We start from the raw sequence: 25,592 nt of genomic DNA, 5'->3' as shown, positions 1-25,592 counted from the left end.
CTGAGGCTTGGGACAAGGAGTGGAGTGGTGATGGGTCCTGGGGTGGAGTGGGTGTTATCCCAGGCCCCACATCTCCCCCCTCTCCCCAAAGATGGCTCTGGATGGAAGACTGTTCCCAGGGGAGTGATCATCATAAATGAAGTTCTGAAGTCAAGAGTGGAAGAGGGAGATGAAGGGATCACTGAAGATATAGAGTATTGGGAGGAGCAGCAAAAGTGAGTTGAGGAGCAAGAAAAAATAAGAGCACAGCTGCAGGTGAAAGCAGGATTATGCAAGATGATGAGGTTGAGAAGCTTGAATCTGATGGAGTAAGATAAATGGAATCAGTAGGGGGATTCAAGGTTGTGGGGTGATTGCTTGAGAACTTGAGCAACTATTTTGGTTGGACTGGGATGTGGCCATAGGGTTGCCAGGTATCCAGTACAGGCAGTCCCCGGGTTACGTACAAGATAGGGACTATAGGTTTGTTCTTAAGTTGAATCTGTATGTAAGTCGGAACTGGCTCCAGATTCAGCTGCTGCCACTGAAACTGACCAGGGGCTGACTACAGGAAGCCAGAGGCAGAGTTGCTCTGCCCCCAGCTTCCTGGAATCAGCCTGATCAGTTTCAACAGCTGCTGAATCTGGAGCCTGGGACAGAACAGCTGGGGTGCTGCCCGGTAGGTTCCCACAGGACCAACCCGGCAGCACTCCAGCTGCTCTACCCAAGGCGTCCCGCAACAAAAGCCTGGTCTGCTGGGGGGGAGGGGGGCGCACTAGCTGCGCCCCCTCCCCCCCCAGCAGACCAGGGACACCCGAGCAAAGCCACCGCCTGGGCGGCTTTGCTCCTGTCCCCCTGGTCTGCAGGGGGGAGTCCAGCGACTTTGCTGGACCTCCCCAGCAGACCAGGGGGACAGGAGCAAAGCCGCCCAGGTGGCGGGGGTCCCACTGCCTGGGCGGCTTTGCTCCCAGGCAAACGAGCCAAGCCGCCCAGGCTTTGCTGGACCCCCCAGCAGACCAGGGGGACAGGAGCAAAGCTGCCTGGGCGGCTTTGCTCCTGGGCAAACGAGCAAAGCCGCCCAGGCGGTGGCTTTGCTCGGGTGTCCCTGGTCTGCTGGGGGGGGTCCAGCGGCTTTGCTAGACCCCCCCAGCAGACCAGGGGGACAGGAGCAAAGCCGCCCAGGCAGCGGGGGTCCCGCCGCCTGGGCGGCTTTGCTCAGGTGTCCCTGGTCTGCTGGGGGGGGGTCCAGCGGCTTTGCTGGACCCCCCCTGCAGACCAGGGAGACCGGGAGAAGCTTTTCTCGCCCCAGAGGACACGGGTGGCGACCCGCTGCCCGTGAGCTCCGGGGCGAGAAAAGCCCCGTTCGTAAGTGCGGATCCGACATAAGTCGGATCCGCGTAAGTCGGGGACTGCCTGTATTCAACCTGACAGGCTGGTATTTTCAGTTCTTGTCCGGTAAAAAAAAATTCAGAGAATACCGGGCACCTGAGATGTCTGGTATTTTCTGAATTTTTCCCTGGCCAGGAGGCGAAAATGCCGGGCACCTGGCAACCCTACAAACACTCAGTGCCTGGCCTCCCCCCCGAACCCTTCCCTGGCTCCCAACACCCCCCAACCCCAGCCGCCATGGTTACCTAGTTCCTCAAGGCTGCTAGCACAAAATGGATGTCAGCCAAAAGACCTAGGGTAAGCAATGCTTTCCCCTGGGTCTTAGTGCTAACTGCTCCCCTTTTCCTATCCCTGCACTAATTCTTAAAGGGGACATGCTGTTTTAATGTTGTTTTATTTTCAATTTTTTTTCTCAACAACCCCCCCCCCATATTCCTTCCTTCAACAGAATTTTTTCCCATTTGGGGGGGGGGGGTCGGTATTTTTGTTTCAACCATCTGGCAACCCTACCTGGCCAACATCTCAAAATCTAGGTCAACATGGCGGTATCACTCAGAAGTATGAATAATGCACTCCCCTGAGCCACATAACTATGTTGAACTAACTCACCATGTAGCTACAGATTGGATGAAGAATGCAGTAGTGATGTAGCTATGTTGTCTCTTCTTAGTGGAGACATGACATTAAATGAGGGAAATGAGAAGCAGAGAGTCCAAATAGAAAGAAGTGTTACAGTAATAATCCAGGGTTTCTTGCAGTGAGGGAAGCAACAGAAGGCAAGGTTTTTACAGGTTGCAGAAATGAAAGGGAGAGCCCTAGGTAGAGAGGAGGAAGAGATGCGGTAGTGAAAGACAGAAGTGGGGAATATTAAAGGAGGAAAGTTTTCATTGCTGGGTAATGTCCATTTTACTTGTACAGAAATTGCCAAAATACTGAGTGTGGGTCCAATAGGTTAATATCTGTAGATGAAATCTTCTCCCCTCTGAAGTTGGTGAGAGTTTTGACAGATTTAAGTGGGTTGAATATTTTACCATAGGTATTGTTTTGTTTATCCTGGCATTTTTGAGTTGTGTGCCTATGTTAAAATGCCCCTTACCCTGTTGCAAAATAAATATTGCCACTAGAAGATTTACCTGATATTGCTAGAGTCCTTAACTCAATTGTTGTTTTAATTTAAATCATTGCTCTAGGGGTGGGGCAGGGGATAAAAGATTCAGCATGCAGGCTGCCCTGGAGTGAGAAGACTACACTAGTTCTCTCTTACCACAGCAGGTTGGGGCCAGGAGAGAAGCGCCTCTCCATGACTGCTGCAGCTTCTGCAGGCACAGCTGGAAGAGAGCTGTATGTCTCCCAGGTGGGGTATGTCCAGGTCTGTCTGTCTCCTGCACTTCCCAGACAGAGTGAGGAATGTAGCAAACTGTGCACTTTCCTTCTCTCTCTCTGACAAATGGAAAGAGCCAGCAATATCCTCGTCCAAGGGGTGGCAGAGAGGTTCAGCCTCTTCCCACCTTCCTGCTGCTTTCCCTAAAGGGTGGTGGTAAGCTCTGGACTGGGGCAGCCCCGATTTTGTTTGTGTGTGTGTTTGTGTTTGTGTTTCCAGTTAGAATCACCAAGCAGGTGAAAGGGGCTATCTGTTTTCTATATGCTTTATGAAAAACTATCCCATTCCAGGCGCATCGCATTTTCTTGGCACAACTAAACCCTGATCTTGCTTTAAGTTATGATAAGAGGAAGCTGCATATAAAATTTGGTAGTCTTAGCTCTCACTGTTTAGGAGGAGCAAAATACAGGACTATGTAGCACTTTAAAGACTAACAAGATGGTTTATTAGATGATGAGCTTTCGTGGGCCAGACCCACTTCCTCAGATCAAGTAGTGGAAGAAAATAGTCACAACCATATATACGAAAGGATGCAATTAAAAAAAATGAACACATATGAAAAGGAACATATGTGTTCATTTTTTTTTAATTGTATCCTTTGGTATATATGGTTGTGACTATTTTCTTCCACTACTTGATCTGAGGAAGTGGGTCTGGCCCACGAAAGCTCATCATCTAATAAACCATCTTGTTAGTCTTTAAAGTGCTACATTGTCCTGCATTTTGCTTCAGCTACACCAGACTAACACGGCTACATTTCTATTACTGTTTAGGAGGAGTTCTTGAACAGACACAGGCAGATGCACAAAGAGACAAACTCTCAAATATATAATAAATCAGTAACTGCTTACCTATTAGTTTGAATTTTCCAAGTTCCTGTATGCTACCAAACATTTCCATTCCTTAAAAATATTATGTATTTATTAATAATTACAGTTTGGATCTCCTTGGTCTAACACTCTCAGGACCTGAGTGGTCCCGAACCAGGAAATTTGCTGGACCAGGGGAGGTCAATGCTCCCCTGCTGGCTGTCGCACTCCCAGACTCCCACTGCCAGTGGGGGTTTCCCAGGTTCCCCTGTTTGGGTCATCCTGCTGTGGCCAGCCCTGCTCAGATGCTGCTCCTCCTCCCTCCTCCACTTCTCGCTAGGGATTTCCCAGCTGGGGCTCCCTGGGCCGTTTGGCCCCGATAAGCTGGGACTTCCATGGTCGGGACCACCTGGCCCACTGCCACTGGGGGATATCTGGGGTTCCCTGGTTGGAGCTGCCTGACTGCTGGAGCCAGTTCTGCTCCTGCCGGGGTTTCCTGGGGTTCTTTGGCTCTGGTGCCTGGCCCTCTTGCTGCAAGGGGTCCCCAGCCAAGGCAGGGGTTCCCCTTTTGCTCCCTGGCCTGGCTGATACCAGGGGTTCCTTGGCTGGGGCGGAGGCTTCCCGTTCACTGCCTGGTCCTGCTGGTGCCGGGGATTCCTCAGCCACTGCTTGTCCAGCCAGGGCTCCCCAGCCCTGCGTTCTCCCTGGTGGCTCCCTCTCTCTGCCTCTGGGGCTCTTTACTCCAGCAACATCTGTGGCCCTGCCAGATGACAGATGTTGCTAGACAAGAGAGTCCCAGATCTGGGAGATTCAACCTGTAATAAAAATTGTATAGCTCTCAAAGTCTCTCAGGTAGTCAGCCTACTTCATATGTCATCTGAAGAAGTGGGTTGTGCCCACAAACGCTCATGTTACTATGTATATATTTTGGTTAGTTGATAAGGGTATGTCTGCACTAGCCCCCTAGTTTGAACTAGGGAGGCTAATGTAGGCATTTGAAGTTGCAAATGAAGCCTGGGATTTAAACAGCTCGGGCTTTATTTGCATCTTCCCGTCTGGGCGCCATTTTTAAATCCCCTTAGTCCGAACTAACTGCCCGCGGCTTCACGCGGCAGTCAAACATTAACTCGAACTAAGTCCACGAGGTGTAACAGTTAACTCGAACTAAGGAGTTAGTTCGAGTTAATGTTTGACTGCTGCGTGTAGCCGCGGGCAGTTAGTTCGGACTAAGGGGATTTAAAATGGCGCCCGGACGGGAAGATGCAAATAAAGCCCGAGCTGTTTAAATCCCAGGCTTTCATTTGTAACTTTGAATGCCTACATTAGCCTCCTTAGTTTGAACTAGGGGGCTAGTGTAGACATACCCTAAGGTGCTACAGGCAGGAGCAGCCTGAGGCCGGCTGCAGCAGCTGGCGCCCTAGGCGGGGCGACGCAATCGCCGCCCATGTCTGCACAGCTGTCAATGGCCGTGACGTCATTATTGGGCGTCCAGGGCAGCAGTGCCCTAGGTAACTGCCTAGCTCACTTAGGCTCATGGACCGCCCCTGGCTACAGGACCATTGTTGTTTAATTTTTTTAAGTTACAGACTAACATGGCTACCCCTCTGAGACTTTTGCTTCATCACAGTAGTTTTACTTTTTTCCTGTCTCCATCTGCTGGTACCTGGCAAAGGGTAATTTAAACCAAATAAACAGGTAAGAAACGGCTATTTAATTTAACAAAAATGACTTTTTAATGGCCTTTTAATTTAGATGGTAAACTCAGCCATTTGTAAACATATAATAGTCAACATGACACTACCTTTATATCACTTTTTAATAAATTGTCCAAACTAGTAAAATAATTTATTATTATAATAATAAAATCTGATAGAATTGTACAGTTCTTTTATAATTAATCTGTTCTAAACTAAAACTAGTGCAGCTTATGTGTATTTATAGGAAACATCAGTACGCCAGTGAAACCTTTGCAAAACCCTTAAATCAATGTAAAATGTGTTTTAAATACTCATGTTTTCTTTTTGTATTTTCCATACATGATCTTATACATTGGACTGTACATTATTTGTGATGCTGATTTTTTTTCCCTATTGGCAACTATGCAATGTGTCTGTCAAAACTACTCAGCACCAATAATCGAAATATAACGGTCTTCAATTTTTATTAGAACTTGGATACTTGACATATTTAGATAAGGTTCAAATAATATGCACAATAAAAATTTACTATTTCAGAGAAAGAGATCAAAAGTCAACTGCTAGAGACTAGATTATATCAGCAGTTAGTGCATTTTTCCAAACATTTTCTGTGTTTCCTTTTTACACAGTTCTAAAACAAACAAATTTTCTGTTTCTAAAGCAGATCTTGAAAGCTAAAAACATTGAATATGCATTTAATTGCCATTGTAAAGATATAATTTTAATATGTTAGAGCTGTTAAAGATATTGATGTTAAAATAGTGTAAATAAGTGATATCCTCGGTGGGCAGACTTCTCGGATCTGTTCTTCTCACTGTTCTTAGGATAAAATGATTTGAGGGAATTAATGCCCGTCATTTTGCATGCTTTATTTTTTAAAATTGTTGATTATATGTATAAACCAGTCGTGACTGAAAAATTGTCTTCCAGTAATTTGCTGCTTGTCTTTCTCTGAACTTGCAATATACATTAGCCACTTGTTTGCTGGTAACTAAGTGAAAAAATTTACCCTATTTACTTCCCCCTCTCCCAATTCTAGTTTGCAAATATATGACTGAATTTGCAAGAGAAAAGAAATGTAAAAGTTTCCTTCTTGACTATAATCGTGGCTCTTCATCAGTCATCACTCTTCCTGCATTTTGTTCAAGAGGCTCTAATTGTCTGCATTTGGCAGGTTTAACACTTCCTGACAGAGAGGCTATTAAGGGGAAGTATTCTCGCATAACTGTCACAGGCTGGAACAAAGAACCTTCAAACTCAATGTGTGGAAACCACTAACATTTCTTAAATGACCCTTTTCATGCATTTTTATCCCTCTAAGCTAAAATTTGGAGAGTGCAGGGTCATGGAAAGCAGCAAGGTGTAATAAAACAGTAAACCTTGATTTTATTTTGCAGATTTATCTCTGACTTAAAAACAATTGTTATTTGAAAAAATCTCATTAACAGATGTGACTGCTTGGAGTAAAAAGACTTAAAACTGATGTAGCTTTCAGGACTGCTTTGAACTTAACAAGCACCGATTTGTGGAGCAGACTAGCTAATGAAAGGAAATTAAATTTTCTGACAACTTCCCCTGCCAGCCTCCTTATTCTTCATGGGGTTGTTACTAGGTACTGAAGACTTTTAAAGAGGATTTTGTTTTATTATTGGACATAAATGAACCAGGTATGAACATTTTGTACGTATTTAAAAAAAAGTTCTGTCCTGGGTGCTTTTAAAAGGAATTGCCTTGAAAGCTTTAAAAATATTGAATTTCATTTCAGTGTTCGTAAGTCAACCCCTTAAGATTCAGATGCACTTAGCAGCTGGTGGTTTCCAGACATTACTGCCTTCCATTCAAATCTTTTAATTTATATCACAGAAAAGTATAAATTTTAGGAAATTTGGTTGGAATTTTCAAATTTTATTTCTTTTTACAGTAACATAATGGGAAAATATTGTGAATGAAGGGAAACAGAATTTAACTACTTAATGAGATGTGAACCTGTGCTGAAAGTACCTTGGGAGAATCATTTTACTTCCTTTGGCTTCCTTCCTACCCCCACTTCATTACACTTTCCTTTCCATAATATGTGTCAGGTGACGCAATAGATGATGACAACAAAATAACTTTACTAATTAATAGTATCTTACAAACGGTTTTTGATGGTGGGAACCATAATTAAATGTATGCATTTCATACAGCAGATCAGAACCCTAACAAGTGAGATTAAAGCCTGGAGGCTAAGAACTGTAAAACTGAAGCTAATGTGAAATTTTCCCAAATAAGGTCTGCAAAGATTTAGTCCTGAAAGAAATTCTGTAAGAGTAATTCTAAATTTTATCCAAACAATAGAGAATCAACTCCCCCTGCTGACAGCATCTGGGAAAACATGATACACAAATAACAGGACAGAAACCAGCTAGCAATGGACAAGCTTTAATGATCTGATTTATGATCCATTATTGATTGTAAACTTCTTAAATTCTACCATTTAAATTCTTTCAACGGCAGAAAATCATTTTGAGATTCTGGTAGTGCTTCCTGTCAGCTGATTGCTTGCTGCTTTGAGTTTCTCAGTATAATAATGATGAGATAGAATTTACATTCCACTTATGGCATTAATTTTACATTCCTCTGACTGAAAAGGGTCAGAAGGTTGTAAAATCAAACATTAAATGAATCAGAGGAGACAGTAGTGCAATATATGGCTGCCCTAAGGACATAGTGCAATGGCTGATGGGATTAATGTTTGGTCTCATTTCCTGCTTTTACAGGATGCAGATGAAGCTGTCAGAATTGCAAGGGAAATTGGTAAGTTCTTAAATTAGCTATGGTGGGATTTGTGTGCCTCTCAGCAGACATGGTAGACTAAATTGAATGTGTAATAAGTAATCCCTGAAGAACAAATAATGTTCTAATGGTTTTTAAGTTCCCTCGTGTCTTAACACCCTATCTCTTAAATCATCATATTTTAGCTTTACAAACTGATCTTTAAAGACTTGAGTACATGAATGAGTTGCAGACAGGATATAAGACGCAGCGGTTAGTTTAAAATGGAATTTATTTTTAAAGTATTCATGAAATAAATATGTTGGTAGGCATGATACAATTCTCGTTAAATGGAAGATGACAGAATGATGCGTATGCACTTCATTCTTTGTCATTATTTATTTGGACCACAGTTGGCATGAGTACAGTCTGGGCCACCAGCTTTTCTGCCATCCCATGCTTATTAAAATCAAATCCTCATTCTGCTTGAAGACATTATAGGATGCAAAAACCTATCTGGGACTCTTATTTTAGCTAAGACCAAGTGTAATGTGTGATAGATGACTTTGATCCTCATTTAAGCTCCCATTGAAGAAAATATTTGTGTACATACGCGTGCACAGCACATTTCATTAGGGTGTGCACCCAAGGAATTTTATTTTTTATTTTTTTTTAAAGGCGAACATTTCTTGAATACTCAGTCATAAAGGACATGCTGCGAGCGAACACGGGCTTTCTATACATTTCTACAACATCTATATTACGCAATTTGGAGCTTATTGCATAATACAAGAATCCATACTTTAAAACTAAAAGAGCATATCATGCGATTCAATTAAAACACAAAGCCACTTTTTTTTCTTTTTGAGACATTAGGGTGTGCCTGGGCATACCCCCTGCGCATGCCTATGTTTGTGCATGTGCTTAAAGATAAGTCCATGCTTAAGTGCTTTTCTGAATTTTGTCCTAATAGTGTAAAGCAGTAGTTTTCAATCTGTGGTCCATGGATCTCTGGGGGTTCTGCGGACTGTGCCTAAGTTTTACAAAGGGTCCACGTTGCCTTTTGCAATTTTGTAGGGATCTGCAAATGAGAAAATATTGAAAACCACTGGTATAAAGTAGAAGTGATAGCCCATATAGGTTCAGCCTAAGGACTTGTCACTTAAAGGAGGTTTTTCTTGTTTTTTGTTTTGTTTAATTGTATAGCTACACCAACATGAACTCCTACCATGGGTGCTGTACTTCACCAGTCCCAAACGTGACTAGTGCTTTCACACCTTAGACTGGTTTTAAATTGGGATAATTTGGGAGCTGAAAAATGCCTCTATACAAGTACAATGTATTCCACTGAGAGTTTTCACTTGTGCAACTGTATTGCGTTGGTTTAACTGCACCAAAAATCTCAGGTGTAGACAAGTCTTAAATTTAATTCAGCATTTCTGGCTTACTTTTATGTCACTGTTGTGAGATGACTGATCACTCAGGCTGTGTCTACACTGGGCCACTTATTCCGGAAAATCAGCCGCTTTTCCGGAATAAGCTGTGAGCTGTCTACACTGGCCCCTTGAATTTCCAGAAAAGCACTGACGATCTACTGTAAGAAATCAGCTACTTTTCCAGAAAAACTATGCTGCTCCCACTCGGGCAAAAGTCCTTTTTCCGGAAAACTGTTCCGGAAAAGGGCTAGTGTAGACAGCACAGTAGTCTTTTCTGCAAAAAAGCCCCGATCGCGAAAATGGCGATCGGGGCTTTTTTTCCGGAAAAGCGGATCTACATTGGCCATGGACGCATTTCCGGAAAAAGGGCTTTTCCGGAAAAGCATCCTGCCAATGTAGACGCTCTTTTTCCGGAAATACTTATAATGGAAAACTGTTCCGTTTTAAGCATTTCCGGAAAATCATGCCAGTGTAGACGTAGCCTCACTGTCATTCAAGCAGAAATGAAACTAAGACAAGATTAGTAGCCAAGGTAGAATTTAAGTAGGAGAAGTTGTTAAATAAAATTGTGCTTATATATTATGGAACCTTTTGGTACTTTTAAAAGTTATACACATCTTTCTCAGATTCATTTGTATCTTTTGGCTTGCAGAGTTGTTTTTGTTGGATTTGTAACCACTCATCTAAAAGGCTACCTACAAATGTTTCTGTAAATTTAACTGAGTATTTTGAGTGACATAAACAGCAAGGGGCACTGGTGCATTCCACATTACTTTTAAAACTTATTCTCACTTATTTTTCATGTTTGATTCCCTGATATCCTCTTGATCTGTTTCTTTTTCTCATATGATTGCTCCAATAGGCTGATGATATCACTTCAGCCTTTTAACCAAGATGGGCATTGGAGACAATTATAGGGAGTTATGCAGGTAGCGGCAGTTTTTTCTTTTGGTTGTTGTCATCATCTTTTTAAAACTAGGGTTTAAAAGTTTTCCAAATCCTGCTGTATATTAAAAGAAAAAAGCCACTTTCCATTCAGGCCTCTAGTAAGCTGAAATAGTTGAATTCCATTACCGTTTCTAAGACTACGTCTACACTTGCAATTGATCCACAAAACTTTTGTTGTTCATGGGTGTTTAACTCTTCCATCCCACGAATAACAAAGATTTTCCACAACAAGTGCAGTTCTGAATGCTGCTTTTTCAGCAGGAGTGCTCTCCTGTAGATGAAGCAAAAGCCTCTCTTTTGGGGTACAAGTATTTTGTTGGTAAAAGTGCCAATAGTGTTCACACACTTTGACTTTTAGTGACAGTGCAGTATTGATACCACCTTGTCTCTAAAAGCTGCATAGTGTAGACATACCCTAAGATGATGTATATTTATCAGCATGGTTAAGTGAGGTGCATCATTTCATTATGAGCTGGTGATCTGTGTTATTAGGGGACCTAAAATGAGAATACAGGATACAATTGAAATCTATAATATGTGTAATGCACCTGTACCCTTTTGCTGTTTGGCGCTTTTGGAATATATTTAGAATGTTTTCAGTTAACCTTTAACAGTGTTAGTCAAAACAGCCTTACTTTAAAAAAAAATATGTTAGAGATAGTTTTTGTAAAAAGCAAAAACCTGTTCTGATGTCCACTGGAATGCATATATCAGTGTTTAGCATTCCACCCAAGTAATGCCCCTGGCTGATAACACTTCCTTCTCCTCAGAGGTGCATTTTGATTATCTGACCATTAGCAATACTGGCTATGTAGCATGCAGTGTCAATGTTCTATGTAGTACCGCCTGTAACTATCTAAGATAGATGTCTCCAGCCTTTTTAAGCACAAGATCACTTTTTGAATTTAAATGCAATACGGCGTTTACCTGAAACCCAAACACCCTTGCCCTACCTCCTTTCCACCCTTCTCCGAGGCCACATCAGGATCACTTATCAGAGACTCCAAGATCAAGCAGTAGATCCCAATCTAATGGTTGATGTACACTGGTCTAAGACAAGGCTAACAAATATAACTTGAAAGAAAGAAAAACATATTTTCTTGTCTAATCATAAATTAGCCTAATATATTTCTTTCCCACTTTGAATTGGTGTAGCATTCTCTTGCTTTTCTTCACTTTGCCATTCTCTGCCCTGCCCCCCAAGAAATTAGGATATGATGTGTGTCATTTCTTGTTTCCTCTTATCATTTGCATGTTCTCTCTTCCAATACTTTTTTCTTTTAATTTTACTTCTTCCATAGGTCTTTCTGTAATATATGACCTTGCAAACTCTTCTCCTTTACCATTTTAATAATATATTTATTCTCTTCTGCCATTACTTCTGATGGGTTTGTCAGTCTTTTCCCTTGTTTTGTTATTGTGGTCCATTCTTGCTTTCCTCTTCTCTTACTGCTCCATTTTGAAGAGTTCTGCGTGATGTAAACGCAGAGGAATTAAATCAGCAGGCATTGTCTTTTGGACAATCTCTTGGCTGTTCCTTCTATTTAGGCTGTAAGTCACAAATTGAAACTCTCCTGATCTCTGAAGCATGGTCAGGATCTAGTAAGTTTCACTTTGTAGCTTGCAATCTGAGTGAGCAAAACTGCTAGAAACCAAAGCCAATATAAAACCAAACAAAGCCTGTACAAAAACATAGTACAGTAAAACTCTGATTGTCCGGCATCTGATGGTCCGGTACTCCTGATGGTCTGGCACCATCAGGAACCCGGAAGTATTCCGGGCAGCTGGACCATTGGAGCTGCTCTGCCCCCAGTTTCCCAGATTCAGCCGCTGCTGAAACTGACCAGCAGCAGCTGAATCAGGGATGCCTGGGGCAGAGCTGGACTATCGGAAGGGGGGCTATGAGGGGCCTGGGGTGGCATCCCCCCACCCCACCCCGGACCTCTCATAGCCCCCCCCTTCCGATAGTCCAGCATATCTCATAATCCGGCACCCCCTGGGTCCTAAAGGTGCTGGATTATCAGAAGTTTACTGTAGCTGAAAAACATGATATTGTCATGTTTCAGTCCACTTACAGCTAGCTGATGTTAATGTTACTTATAAGAGTCCCTTTTCAGTATCCATTTTATTACTGTACAGTTTATGGTCTACAGGCTGCAACTTTATAAAAATAACTTAAGATAACATTTGACGATAAGATGTACTGGGATGTACATACATATGATGAAAACTGGGAATTAACAGCAATAGGGAACCATCACAAGTCCTTGTAGACTCCATTAGCCACTCAGATACTGAATATACCTAACTGCAAAGACAGAACAGGCCAACTTAATGATGACAGTTATTTTATACAACATCTGAAATCTACCAGGCTCTGTGTAAATTAGGCAAATAGACTTGTATATTTCCAGTGCCCAGACATGTTTACAGTCCTGGAAAATATAATGCACCGGAAAAGGCACCAGACTTTTCACCAAGATTTGGGTAAAGTCATGAAGCCAAACTTTGGCACATAAAGGTAAATCTGTGGGAAACAATATAAGACCCAACTCTGGTCAGATAATTTGTCCCTACCTGGAAGGTTAATTTAATCCTTGCTGCCAAAATATATGATCATAAATGCTATTGGTTTTGAGTTTGGCTGGATTTTTTGTATTGTTGCTAATCATTAATCCATGTGCATTTATTCTGGCGATTGAGACAGTAGCCAATGTCTGAGAGGTGCAGGTAATTAGTACAAAAATGAGTAGGATGATGATAATTAATGCCTCGGCTTCTTTCTTCCAACACAAAACCTCCTAAACCCCAAGCCAAGGCATCCTCATCTCCTGTATAACAGGTCTGCCAGTTCTGCTAGGTTTGCCAGATATCAAAAGGGCCCCCTTGGACATAAGCTCCATCCTTGACCTGAGGCCTATATCATAGATAGACCCTAAAGCCATATTTAGACATATACATGAACGTTTTCTGATTTTTCAGAAATGTTACCCCCTCCCCCCAAATTCTATTAAAGTGAAAGGCAGCTAGTGTTCTTAGCATCTTTGAAAGCAGGCTATTTTTGTGTTTTGTTTTTGCATCTGTATGTAGGAAATTAACCTTAAACATAAAGTTTTGAAAAATTTGGCCCTATTTTATTATATTTTTTTAAATGTTTTGCTGTCTTTTGACATGAAGCATTTATAATTTACATTTCAAGGGCCATATCTTCTTTTAGTGGGGATTGAAAACAATTTAAGTCACAGTTCAAACAGTACAGTATTGACAAACCCAGAGGCTGAGTCCTATTTCATGTGACTGCATCAACCTAGGGGATGGTATTTTATTCACATAAAATAGGACTCAACCTCTGCTCAAAAATCACATGCAGACTTTCTTGAAATTTGAAAAAAATTGGGTATCCATTTTCCCCTCCATTTTCATTTTTCCTTTATTTCAGTGTATTTCTTATCTACTATTTTTAAACCCTGTTTTAAAGAGAACTGCATATCCCCTACTAACTGGCCAAACTGCGAGGAAATTTTTCAATGGGAGACCTGTTTCAATCACATTCTAATGCAGAAGTAAAATGTGGCACTATTATCTGGGTTTGTTAATACTGTGCTGTTTGCTCTATGACTGAAGTTGTTTTCAGTGCTAGCTGAAAGAAGTTAGGGAGAAACCATTGTGGTATTTGTAATTTTTCCTAATACAGACAAAGCCAAAGAAAGATAAATATTTAACAAAAACACTCACATACATACATACATGCCACTATTACTCTCTCCTCATCACTTCATTTCAGGTTCTGACTGGCAGCAGAATTTGTAAGACTACTGCAGAAATTTTTCCCTTACCATAGAAAGTTGTGTGTGTATATTTAAACTCTTTCTTTGTAAATCTTGTGCACTTTTTACACATATGGTAACTACCTATAGTACTTATTTGTCACTTTATATACATGTACAGCTAATATGAAATCCATAGACATAAAATTGCCAAAAAGCAGCAAAAAAGTGCTGCAAAACTCAGTGGGTCATGCCAATAACAAAACCCCTTTACATTTTGTGGTAAGTAACCCAGTTTAGTTATCTAGATTGAGATTTGATCTACAGGTTTTATAATATATAAACATATATACTATACTGTACCTCATTTTTTGTAAAACTGAATGCCAATACAATTATAATTATTCTTAAAATGGCTGTAGCTCCTGTGTATAAGTAAAATCAATGAGTCATTTAATTGAATATAATGTATTATACTAGGCTGAAATCATTAGCTTTATTAGTAAGAAGATGAACTCAAGCTTCATCAAGTGGTATTACTATGGCTCACATAACATTATTTTTTATTATTAACATTAGATTGGAACATAATTATTGTCATACTAGATCAGACTCATGTTCCATCTCATCCAATATGATGTCTGTGATAGTGGCTAGATGATTCAGATAATGGAGTAAGAAATCCACAGTAGGCAGATGTAGTGTAATCTGCTCCTTGCAATAGGGTTCATCTATCTTTAATAGTTAGATATTAGGTAAAGGCCTTAAATATAAGGCCTTCCAATATCCTTTTTAGCCTTAACGATGATAAATCTGGGATATTCTTTTCAACCATAAAATGTATAATCCTCTTTTGATTCTTGCAAAATTTTTGGCTTCATTGATGTTCTGCAAGGATTTTCTTTGATCAGTTTTAAATTTGCTGCCTCAGATTCATTGAATGTCCCATTGTTTTTGTATTACCAGGCAGAATAATTCAAAAGCTTCCAATCTGCCCTCTCTAGACCATTAATTTAAAATTTTTTATCATGTCCATTTTTATTCAGCTCCTTTCAAAGGTAGAAAACTCAAGTGTTCTCAATTTCTTTTGTGTGAAAGTTTTTCCAGGCCCTTTTATTCTTACTGGCCTCCCCTGAATCCCTTGTAATTAAATAGATGTGAACTAGGGATGCCAAAGTGTAGTCCACTACATGATTAACCAATAAAGCTTGGATTATTGGCTAATCTTATTGACTACACACACTGCCCCCTTGCTGCCTCTGTATCAGAGTCAGCAAGGGTGGAGGAAGAGGGAGCTGGTGCCCATGAGGAGCTGGCTTTAAGCAGGTTCCCCAAGAGCACCAGATCCGCCTGTCTTCCATCCCCACTCTGCTGCCTCTGATAGAGAGGTGGCAGCATGGAGGGTGAAGGCAGCAGGCTGGAGCCAGTACGTGTGGGGAGCTGACAAATTTTGGCTCTCTGTGCGTGCTGGCTCCGTGGACCCCCCTGCACTCCCCCTTGCTGCCTCCTACAGAGTCAGTAGGGTAAAGGGGAGGCAGGAGCTGGTGCAGGGGAGGAGTAAGCTTAAAAGCCGGTTCCACCCAGCATCAGCTCTGCGGTGCTGCCTCCCCTTACCCCAGCCATGTTGCTGCTGCTCCCACTCCTGGGGACTATCGAATAGTCATGTAACTGATAAGATTTAATGCAATTACACGGCTATTCAATTAGACTATATCTAACATCCTTAACGTGAACTATTTGAAAAGTGAGGGGCAGAATTATTCACTATTCATAGAGCTAAATAAGCAAACAGTAAAAATTACAATGAAACTTGTTGGAGTCATTAATTTGGGCATTCCTATTTTTTACTCATATCCAAATATTCACTATTATCCCCAAATATCTTAAATAGTGAAATTCCCAAATCCATCATTCAGAGACAAATGTTCATTTTGCAAGGACAGGTCAAGATTTTAGTGCCAAGATAAATCAGCTGAGTTAGAGTTTGCTCTAATTAGCACCCTCATAAAGTATGCTTGCAGTCCTGTGGCATACGAAAGGTTGTGAATTTTTTCCCTATCTTTGAAAATATCATACTGTCAAAGAAGCTATTCCAGTCTGATCCTTAACTACCATATGTTTCACAGATTAGTGTAAGAGAGAGGCAGATGAATCAATGTAAATAAAAAATGACTTTTGGGAAGTAATTTGTAATCCAAATAATTATGCTACATGTATTAAGCTAGCTCTCTTGCTCTCTCACACTCAGAAAACTTTTAGAGGCAGACTGAAAAATTTATATTCAATTTATCTTATTCTGAAACTAAAACACTACTCAGAATGAGCATGGGTGTCTGATTTTGTCCCTTAATTTGATGTTAGCATCACATCAGTTTGGAGAAAATGCTTCTGTTGTCTTCTTTTGGTATATAATGTTCAGTGTTCTTTATTCACTTGTTTTAATCTTACTGTGGCATGGCTCTTTTGTTATGTCAAAGAAATAGCACTGCGCCATATGCTGCAAGGTCTGAATATGTAAGTTGTTGCTGTTGGCTTTTGACTAATAACATAGAAACATTCCTTCTCTGTTTCTGCTGATAAAGTATGTTTTAACTTCATCAGCAAAATATTTATTTCAACAGTAGGAAGGTAACAACATTTATTTGTAGAGTAAAATTAACTCAGAAGTGAACTACATATTTTTTTTTATAAATCACTTTTCTACTTGGGTTCTATTCACTCCATATTTTATAGGGTGAAGGGATAAGCGAAATAGAGAGAACCACTTTCTCATGGTATCGTGAATGTACTTACCGAATTAACAGTGTAATCTTAAAAAGGGGAAAAAAAACTATGCCAAACAGTTGTTTAATAAACCAGTTATTTTTGTCTGCTGCATTATTGGACATGTGGTCAGTTGTCATGTTCATATGAGCAACTGATCAAAGTTTGAACTTCTAATTGTTCCCCACTGATAGGCTATCCTGTCATGATCAAGGCCTCAGCAGGTGGTGGTGGGAAAGGCATGAGAATCGCTTGGGATGATGAAGAGACCAGGTGAGATGCTGTCCAAAAAACTAGTCTTGATAAATACTGCTGTTACCAAAGTTCCATTAAACCACTGTGAACTGACAATGAGATACCAAATGTGAAATGAAGAAATTGGATAGTTTCTGCTTTTATCCCTTTTGTAGAAACAATGTGGAAAGTGTGCACTGTACTCTGGTGGCTTCTTTATATATAAACCAGCCTTTGCAAGTATTGCAAACAATTTATAACTTGCTGGAATACGAAAAATCTGCCTTTCTATTGCAGCTTTATTTATTCTATTAATCTGTTGTAAATAATATTTGTAATATACGTCTTTGAATTTGTAGCATTGTCAGTGCATAAAGTAAACAGTTAAGTCCCAGTCTTGCAAACATTTATTTATGTAATTAGTTCTCTTGAATTCAATGGGACTGTTGACTGCTAGTATATAGAAACACATTGGTTAGTGTTTTCAGGATCTAGGTTGTTACTAATATTTTAGTACAAATCATGTAATTGTTACCAATAAACTAGTTATTAGTGTGTGTCCATGAAGAAGAGAGTATATTAAACTCACCCCAAAAGTTTTCAATTTTTTATAATAGGACTTTCCACAAAATACTGAGCCCTTCATAGCACTTTCGAATACATTGAAAATATTTCAGAATGCTTTTTTCTGTGACCTAATAATCAGGAGTCCAGTTTCAACCTAATATGTTAGTGATATCACAGAATGATGCATTTTAGGATGTCTTCAGTACACCAGAATTTGTCAAAACACTTTCTCAGTGAGGAAAAAAGATCTAAGTTGAGGTACATTTTTTCATAATTTATTTTTAAGTTGAATGCAATCTGCGCTAGGGCTAGTGGAAAATCCAACACATGAATATGTAATTAACTCAGATTGATTTTACTTTATAAATTCATCTTTAATGAACTACATCTAAGCATACACAGGCAAATTTGTATCTATAAAAAATGAAATGAAGTATAGGTTCTAAAATCTGGAAGAAAATAAACAAAATGAATTCCAAGGAGTAAACATATTTTACATACAAGGAAAACAATCTTATTTGTTATGTTCATTTCTTGTAGCTTCTTTATATTTTAATCAAAATAGGAAATTAAGGATAGCATTTTAGAATGAGGCTCTGGGATAATATACTTCATATTTACAAGACTGTTTTGTGGCTTTTACTTTAGAAATCAGAATTATTCCCTTGAACTTGTACACTCAAAAACTACTTTTGTTGTACTAAAGCAAAAGAGATTCACTTCTGGGTAACTTCTTAAAAAATGAAATGCAATATGAAGCCATGATAGTTAAGAGGTTTTAAAACAATGTAGATAAGTATAGGTGTAGTTAGAAAGTTCTCTAACTTTCTAGCAGATGAGTGATATCAACATAATCCAAGTAAACAAAAGTCACATGGCCTATTTTATTGATAATGAGGAATCCTCTGGCAACTTAATTACTAACAAATTTATTTAGGCATAAATTTCATGGGTAAAAACTACTTTGTCAAATGCATGGTTCCTTGTATCTGACAAAGTGGTTTATATCCACAAAGTCTTATGCCTAAATTACTCTGTTAGTTTTTAAGGTGCCATAGGACTCATTGTTTTTGCAGATACAGATTAACATGACTGTCCTCTGAGATTTATCTTAATGATGTTGCGGTAGGACTTACAGCTAATGGGAAAACTATTGGAGTACCATTCAGTGTTTGTTACTGTTTACCTTGGACACTGCCTCACAGATGGTAATTTTACGTGTCTTACATTTGTCCTGTCTTCTCAAAGTTTCCTTACCCCACCAAAGTGTAAAAGTGGTAGGAAAAAGAACATACAGTCACTAAGAAAAAAGATATTTACAGATAAACGATATTTACTAATCAAGAGGAAATTCCCATTTTATAATTCACAACTGAGCAACAGTGAAGTCTAAATTTTAATTAAAGTTGGCTAAATATGTCGCTGTCTGTTACAGAAAGGTAAACTGATTTTAAAAGTGAGGGGAAAATATGATTTGGAGAGCAGAAATATTAATAGGATACTTCTCTAATTTTTAATAGTTAACATTGATATATGTGTCAGTTAAAACTGTCTAAGAAATATAGTAAATTACGTTTGTGTTTTGTATAGCCACAAGAGAATAGTTTCTGATTTTAATCGCATGAAGCCTATTGATTTTCATTTTCAAAGGGGGTGGCTCCAGAGAGAAGCATTTTGCTGTTCTTACCTTGAGTTTCTTGTTCTGAATGCAGCTAGGTTGGTAATGACGAACAGTTGCCATCTGATTAATTGCTAGTATCCTGTGGGATGAATTTGTAGTCTCAGTCCACTTCCAGTTTTAAAAAGATGCCAATTTCTAGTGCTGATAATCTAAGCAGAGAGGCCAAAGACTTAATAAACAAGGTGACTGAATTATCCTCTCAACATTAGAGGGAGTATTTCCAGAAAAGTTTGGTAACATATTGATGAGCATATATATGCAAATTCATGTTGCTTTTGCCCCTGGAAGGTAGTTCTGAGTGCTGTGAACATAACACTTTCCATAAGTTCTAAATTCATTTGAGGTAACTTTGTTCAAAAAACAATTACAGGTTGAACCTCTCTAGTCTGGCATTCTCAGGACCTGACTGCTGCCGAACCAGAGAATTTGCTGAATCACAGGAGATTGGTATTGTCTAGCAGCATTACAGCATATTGGGCTCTTAAAAGATATGTAGGGATAAATTAGAGCTAAATAACAGCACAGAACACTGAGAACTGAGACTGGGGGCTGTAAACAAATTTTATGGGAAGCTTGGCCACACCCGTGATAAGTAGACATCCAGGTAACTAAAATCATGCCAGACAGACCACAGATGTTGCTGGACTAGAGTGCTGGAGTAGAGAGGTTCAGTCTGTACTTTTTTTTAAGGATATAGAAAATTAGCAGGTTTACCTGGCATTGCTTGGGACCTTGACTCAGTTAAAAAAAAAAAAAAAAGGAAAATGTGCATACAATCATTTTGATAACACTGTATTTTTGAAAAATATAGTGTTATTTTTATGAAGTTTAATTTTAGTCATTTTTTTAAAATACGAATTTCATCAAGTGTATTTTTTTCTTCATCCCTATAAACTCTTATCATTTTCTACATTTTAACAAAAAAGGGCTATAGTCAATTTGGTTTCCAATAATATTGTCTCAGTCTTAAGAAGCCCTGAGATTTTGTTATTAATTACTCTTACAGATCACACTCTTTTGAAAAAATTTCTGCCTACATTTTCTTTTATTTCCTACCATTATTCCTAGTTACACCTTGTTCTACTGCTTTTAATAATTATATTCTCCCTTTAGTGTGTATACTCTTCATGCTTTTGGAAAGCATCTCCCATCGTTGGTGGGGGGCATTATGGACTCATCCGGTGGAGATGATGAAATGTGTGAAGAAGGCACTGGGTCTTCCCTCTGTGAGTCATCCAGATCTTCCATCTCCTCCTGTGTAACATCAGATCTCATTGACTCAGGTGGCCTGGGGACCACTGTTTAAGGTCTATGTGCCACTAGTGGCTGTGGTGCTGGTGCTTGAGCCTTCTTTGAGCCCTCCCATGCATCCCATCCCTGCCAGGGTTGTGGAAGTGGAATGGGAGAGAACCAAGGAAAAGGCTGCTACATCTGGGGCTGAGCCATTTGCTGTTGTTGCTCTATTTGAGTGATTGGTTTTGAAGAAGAGTGTTGTGGGGAGAAGGTGATCTCTTCATTCTCTTCACTGTCGTTCGAGAAGGGAGAGGCCAAGCGTGTTGGCATTGCCAGCCTGATTGGTTCCTCTAATGTTGGTGTGGCTTCAGTACCGAATAGCAGTGTGCCCACTACCGATGTTACTGTGAGATCCTGATGCATAGTCAGTGGCCTTGGTGGAGGGAAGATAAGTTCTTCAGTGTGGAGGGCTGTGGCTGTTGCACTGCCATGTGTCCCCGCACACTCGATGTAGTCAGTAATGGGGAAACTTCAGTACTTGGAGCCAGTACTTCAACAGTTTATGTACCGTCAGCTCTGATGGGCCCTTGTCCATGCTGTGATGCAACAGTTTGGGCACCGGTTTTGTCAGTGCCGATGAGGTGGATACCGACAGCACAGTGGTGGTTTTCTTCAGTTTGGGTACCAAGACTACAGGGTGTGTAATTTTAGCAGACATGGCCCCTTGGGGTTTGTCCGTACTAGACTTCCCCAGTTCCTGCTCATCCTCTAAAGCCTGTACCTTGGGTGAGGAAAGCTTACACTGAGGGGATAGTTTCTTCAGTGGTCTTTCCGCCGAAGGGGAGGCATGCTTTCTCTTGACCATTTTTGTGCATTCCCTATATCCCAGTGATGGGCAATACTTTTTGACTGGGAGGTGGGGGAGCACTCCAAGAATTTGGTAAGTAGTTAAGGTCTGCACTCTATTATATTAATGGAAGATGTGTGGGTTCTGGGATGTAGGTTGGTGTTGCAGAAGGGAGCTTGGGGTAGGTGACTGGAGTGTAGGAGGGGGTGTAGGGTCTGGGAGGGAGTTTGGGTGAAGGATGGGGTTGTGACCTGGGGCAGGGGATTGGGGTGCAGTAGAGGGAGTGTACAGGATCTTGGAGGAAGTATGGGTTCAGAAGAGTATTCTGACCTGGAGGAGAGGTGTAATAGAGGGTGCAAGGTTTGGGAAGGGATTGTGGACACAGAACTGGAAATAAAGTGTCTTTGCATTTCCAGCATTAGAATTGTATTTTTCCCATTAATTAGTATTTGGTTGGCCCCAGTTTAGATATTGTTGTGTCACATTTTACCCTGAGTCTCATACTTATACTCTCTGTTTCTGCCCAGAGAAGGTTGCTTCTGTAATTATAGTGAGGCTGAGCTTTGTATTGGAGGCATGCAGTGGTCCTGCATCATTCCATTTGAATTCAGCCAGCAGCAAGGAAACTTGTTGTGGTTTCTGTTTTACTGAATGCATATATCTTGCCAAGAAGTGTAGTCTAGGTGGAAAAAAAGACATGAAAGATGCCTTACAGCATCCCTGAAGCACCAGTCTAGCATACAGTTCAACCAGAGGAGTGCAGATGCGATCTTTTCACCATCCTCTCCTGAGCGGCCAGTGTGTTCTTCAGCCATGGCAAGGATCTGAGACAGTATTTCCTAATGATCCGGGTTACTGGGACACTAGTTGAGAATTGAATCAAAGGGAAGAGTGAAGTTTAAAATTAATATAATCTTTGTATGGCTTTTATTCAGACATTGTCTCTGCCTGGCTGGTGTAATCTGAGTAGATCTTGTAGTCCCCTTTTAAAATGAATGAAATCTACTCATTTATTAATATTCTTCACTCGGTTGATGGACACAAACACAAAAGGTTTAGAAAACACAAGTGTAAATAAGGTCAAAATACCTAATTGAGACAATCACGTATTTTTAGGTTTTACAGATGTATAGATGAGGTAATTAGGCATATTGATTTTTTTTGAAACAAGCATTGCAGTCTGGATTTTTAATTAGCACATGCTTCAGTGAGGGAAAAATAAAGTAGTCAATCAATTGTGCATAATGCTATCTGATATAATGTTTATAAAATCAGAACCTTTGGTTTAATACGAAAAATGTTCAAAATCAGTTCTGATAAATACAGATGTATCTCTGTGTATGGCTCAGTATTTTGCACCATTCTAGTTTTTAATTTTTTAGTCAGATCAGCTACAGGGGTCTCTACTTGTATACAGGTGGTATAACTTTGTTGTAGAGAGCATGAATACCTTCAAGATCATTGTTCTCTTGAATAAATACATTTAATGTATTGAAGTTAAAAAATAAAGCTGGCCAAAAAGAATAACTGAATGCATACTAAACAAATTCAAAATATTTGTAAACTATAAAGCGACCATTACCTGTATGTATATTTTAAAGAGGATGATAAAGGTACCATTTAAAAATAATATTCAGAAAGGGTCACATTCATCTATTCTACAAAATAAGCTGTCAGGAAGACTTTGTTTAGGACATTGAACTGGGTTTGGAAGAGAAGAAAATCACAGCTACCTCCAACGGATAGGCAAGTGATGATGACAGCATCACAACTTCTTCCCTTGCAACCATTCCAGACCATAGGTTAGAACAGTGACTCCTACCACTCTGCACGCGTGCTATTAGGAATACTACATTCCTGCAGTTGAAGGTACAGTGGCTTGCTACCCACCTCCCCTGTGAAGTGGCTTGTCTGGGCCAGCGTGAAACCTCTTTGTGCTGTGTGAAGGGGTTTCAGAGTCCATCATGCAGCCTTTTGGACCCTGTTCACCATGCACCTTACCCAGTGGAAATTGTACTTAAATTTGTGTTTCACTAGTCCTATCCCAGAACAGTAACTGCTTTATCATGAAAAATGAAACCAAGGCATTCACTATCTCACTAATTAAACAAATGAAAATTTAAATTGTTATATAGGAAAGAGTAAAGAAAGACAGGAGGGGAAATCATAGTAGGAGGCTTAGTGCATGTAATATAAGGCTGAGTTCTACCATAGTTTTGGGGGGGAAATTACAAACATAGCTAAGTATTGTGTTAAAAATTGTGCATTTAGTAATATGTGAAACAGCTGAATTTATAGAGTACAGCATTCCAAATTTGTCCTCTCATTTAATTTTTATATAAATGTCCTGTGGCTCTGCTACTGTTGAGTTTTTGAGATGTTGCAATTCTTTAAATTTGTAGTGGACCTTTTCAAGATGTAAATATTGTATTACATAATTATTTTTAAAATTTTACCATTTTTTTAACCAAATTTTTCTGATGGAAAATATATAACTTGTGCAAAGTTGTTCAAACTTTTCAACTCCTCTGAGTTCTTTTTTCTTTGAAAGAGAAATTAGTGAATTCTTACTTTCCTTCTGCCTATCCAAAAAAGCGCTTATTTTTGCACGCCATTAAAAATGAATGTACACATAGTGAATCTTGTCTTTTTTGTGCTATATACATTAGCTGATGGTGGTCTGATTTAAGAGACTACAAAAACTCCCACTGACTTATATGGAAACGACACCTGTAAGAGGATTAATTTTCTTTATTGTCAGCCTGTTTTGTTTTGTTTTTTTTTTAAAGGGAAGGATTTAGATTTTCATCTCAAGAAGCTGCTTCAAGTTTTGGTGATGATCGACTTTTGATAGAAAAGTTTATTGATAACCCTCGCCACATAGAAATCCAGGTTTGTACCTTTTCCATTTGAAATGATCAGACCTTGAGAATGTGATTAAATACCTACTATAACTACAAGCATGGTCAAATGTATTATGACTTTAAAGAAATTAATGCAGATATCAACCTATATTCTGTTGTTCAGAGACAGTGACTTGGATTCGCTTGCGCTCTCAAGCTTCTTTCAGAGTAGATTCTGGAGATGGAAATTCTTGCAAACTCTCTTTTACCACTGCATCATCCTTTCTGCTAGAAACCAGATAGGTTTATCACAACTTGAAAAGTGCATGGCTGATAAAAGCTAGTGAGGAAGGGGTTTGCAACCAAGGTGGCTATGTGAATTGCCTGTCTAGAACATCGATTGAGCTATCTCCTGCAGCAGGGCTCTTACAGAGTATCCACCATAACTTAAAACTCCCCTGCCTGACAGAAACCATGAATGAGGCTATATTTTATAGTTATATTTTAGCCTCCTCTTCTGTTAGCATCAATTAATTTATCCCAGAGCCATCACTTGCGTACTTCAGATAATAAAATAACATATTCGCTCCTAGTTCCCTCTGCTTTCCAGGAAGATGGGAGAAATGGTGTCCATGGCTCTGTCCGAACTTCAAAGATCTACCTGCCCCTAAAATTCTCCTTTGTTTTTCACCTCTTCATCTCACTATCAAATCATTCTTCAAGCTAAGGTGATATAGACTCAACTTCCTCCAAAGCACATTTAACATTTTCTTATTTGTCCAGAGAGGATTAGTTAATTCAGTCACATACGTTAGAGACAACACAGGAAAATCAAATAAAGATAATTGATGGTTCTGATGACAGAAGATAAATATCATTTGAACTACATGCTTGTAGTCACTATGAAGTCAGTTGAACCACTTACCATGTGTGTAGGAGTATACAGCTGCTATTTACTTGAATAGCTGAGTTACAAAAGAAGACTAATTTTCATTTTGGGACAGATCCCAAGTTGGTGTAATTTGGCATAGCTCCACTGAAGCAAATGGAACTACCCCAATTGCCCTTTGTTACAAGCAGTTCTTTTTCAGACTTGAAGATAAATATTGTTTGCGTCAGAGACACTACTCCTCTTACAAGAATCCACCAAATCAGAAAACTTAAAACACACCTCTGTTTTGAAAATTTAAAAAGTTAAAGATGTTTTAACCAGTGGAAAAATGTGTCTTCTAAAGTTTATGTATTAGAAGAATAATATAGCAAA

General features: G+C 39.7%; 1 protein-coding gene across 3 annotated transcripts in view; it reads left to right on the top strand.

The window, feature by feature from the left end:
* Window positions 1-25,592, top strand: part of PCCA (propionyl-CoA carboxylase subunit alpha) — a 476,944-nt gene that overhangs the window by 155,511 nt on the left and 295,841 nt on the right. For all 3 annotated transcript variants that reach the window (XM_075918750.1, XM_075918752.1, XM_075918751.1), the window contains 3 exons: window positions 8,015-8,051; window positions 17,118-17,196; window positions 24,275-24,377. In XM_075918750.1, coding sequence (XP_075774865.1) covers window positions 8,015-8,051; window positions 17,118-17,196; window positions 24,275-24,377 — 219 coding nt within the window. The remainder of the gene's footprint in view (window positions 1-8,014; window positions 8,052-17,117; window positions 17,197-24,274; window positions 24,378-25,592) is intronic.

Source organism: Pelodiscus sinensis, chromosome 1 (genome assembly GCF_049634645.1).
Source record: "Pelodiscus sinensis isolate JC-2024 chromosome 1, ASM4963464v1, whole genome shotgun sequence".
Lineage (NCBI taxonomy): Eukaryota > Metazoa > Chordata > Testudines > Trionychidae > Pelodiscus > Pelodiscus sinensis.
The sequence above is the reverse complement of the archived record's forward strand: the minus strand, read 5'-3'. Positions and strand labels throughout refer to the sequence as shown.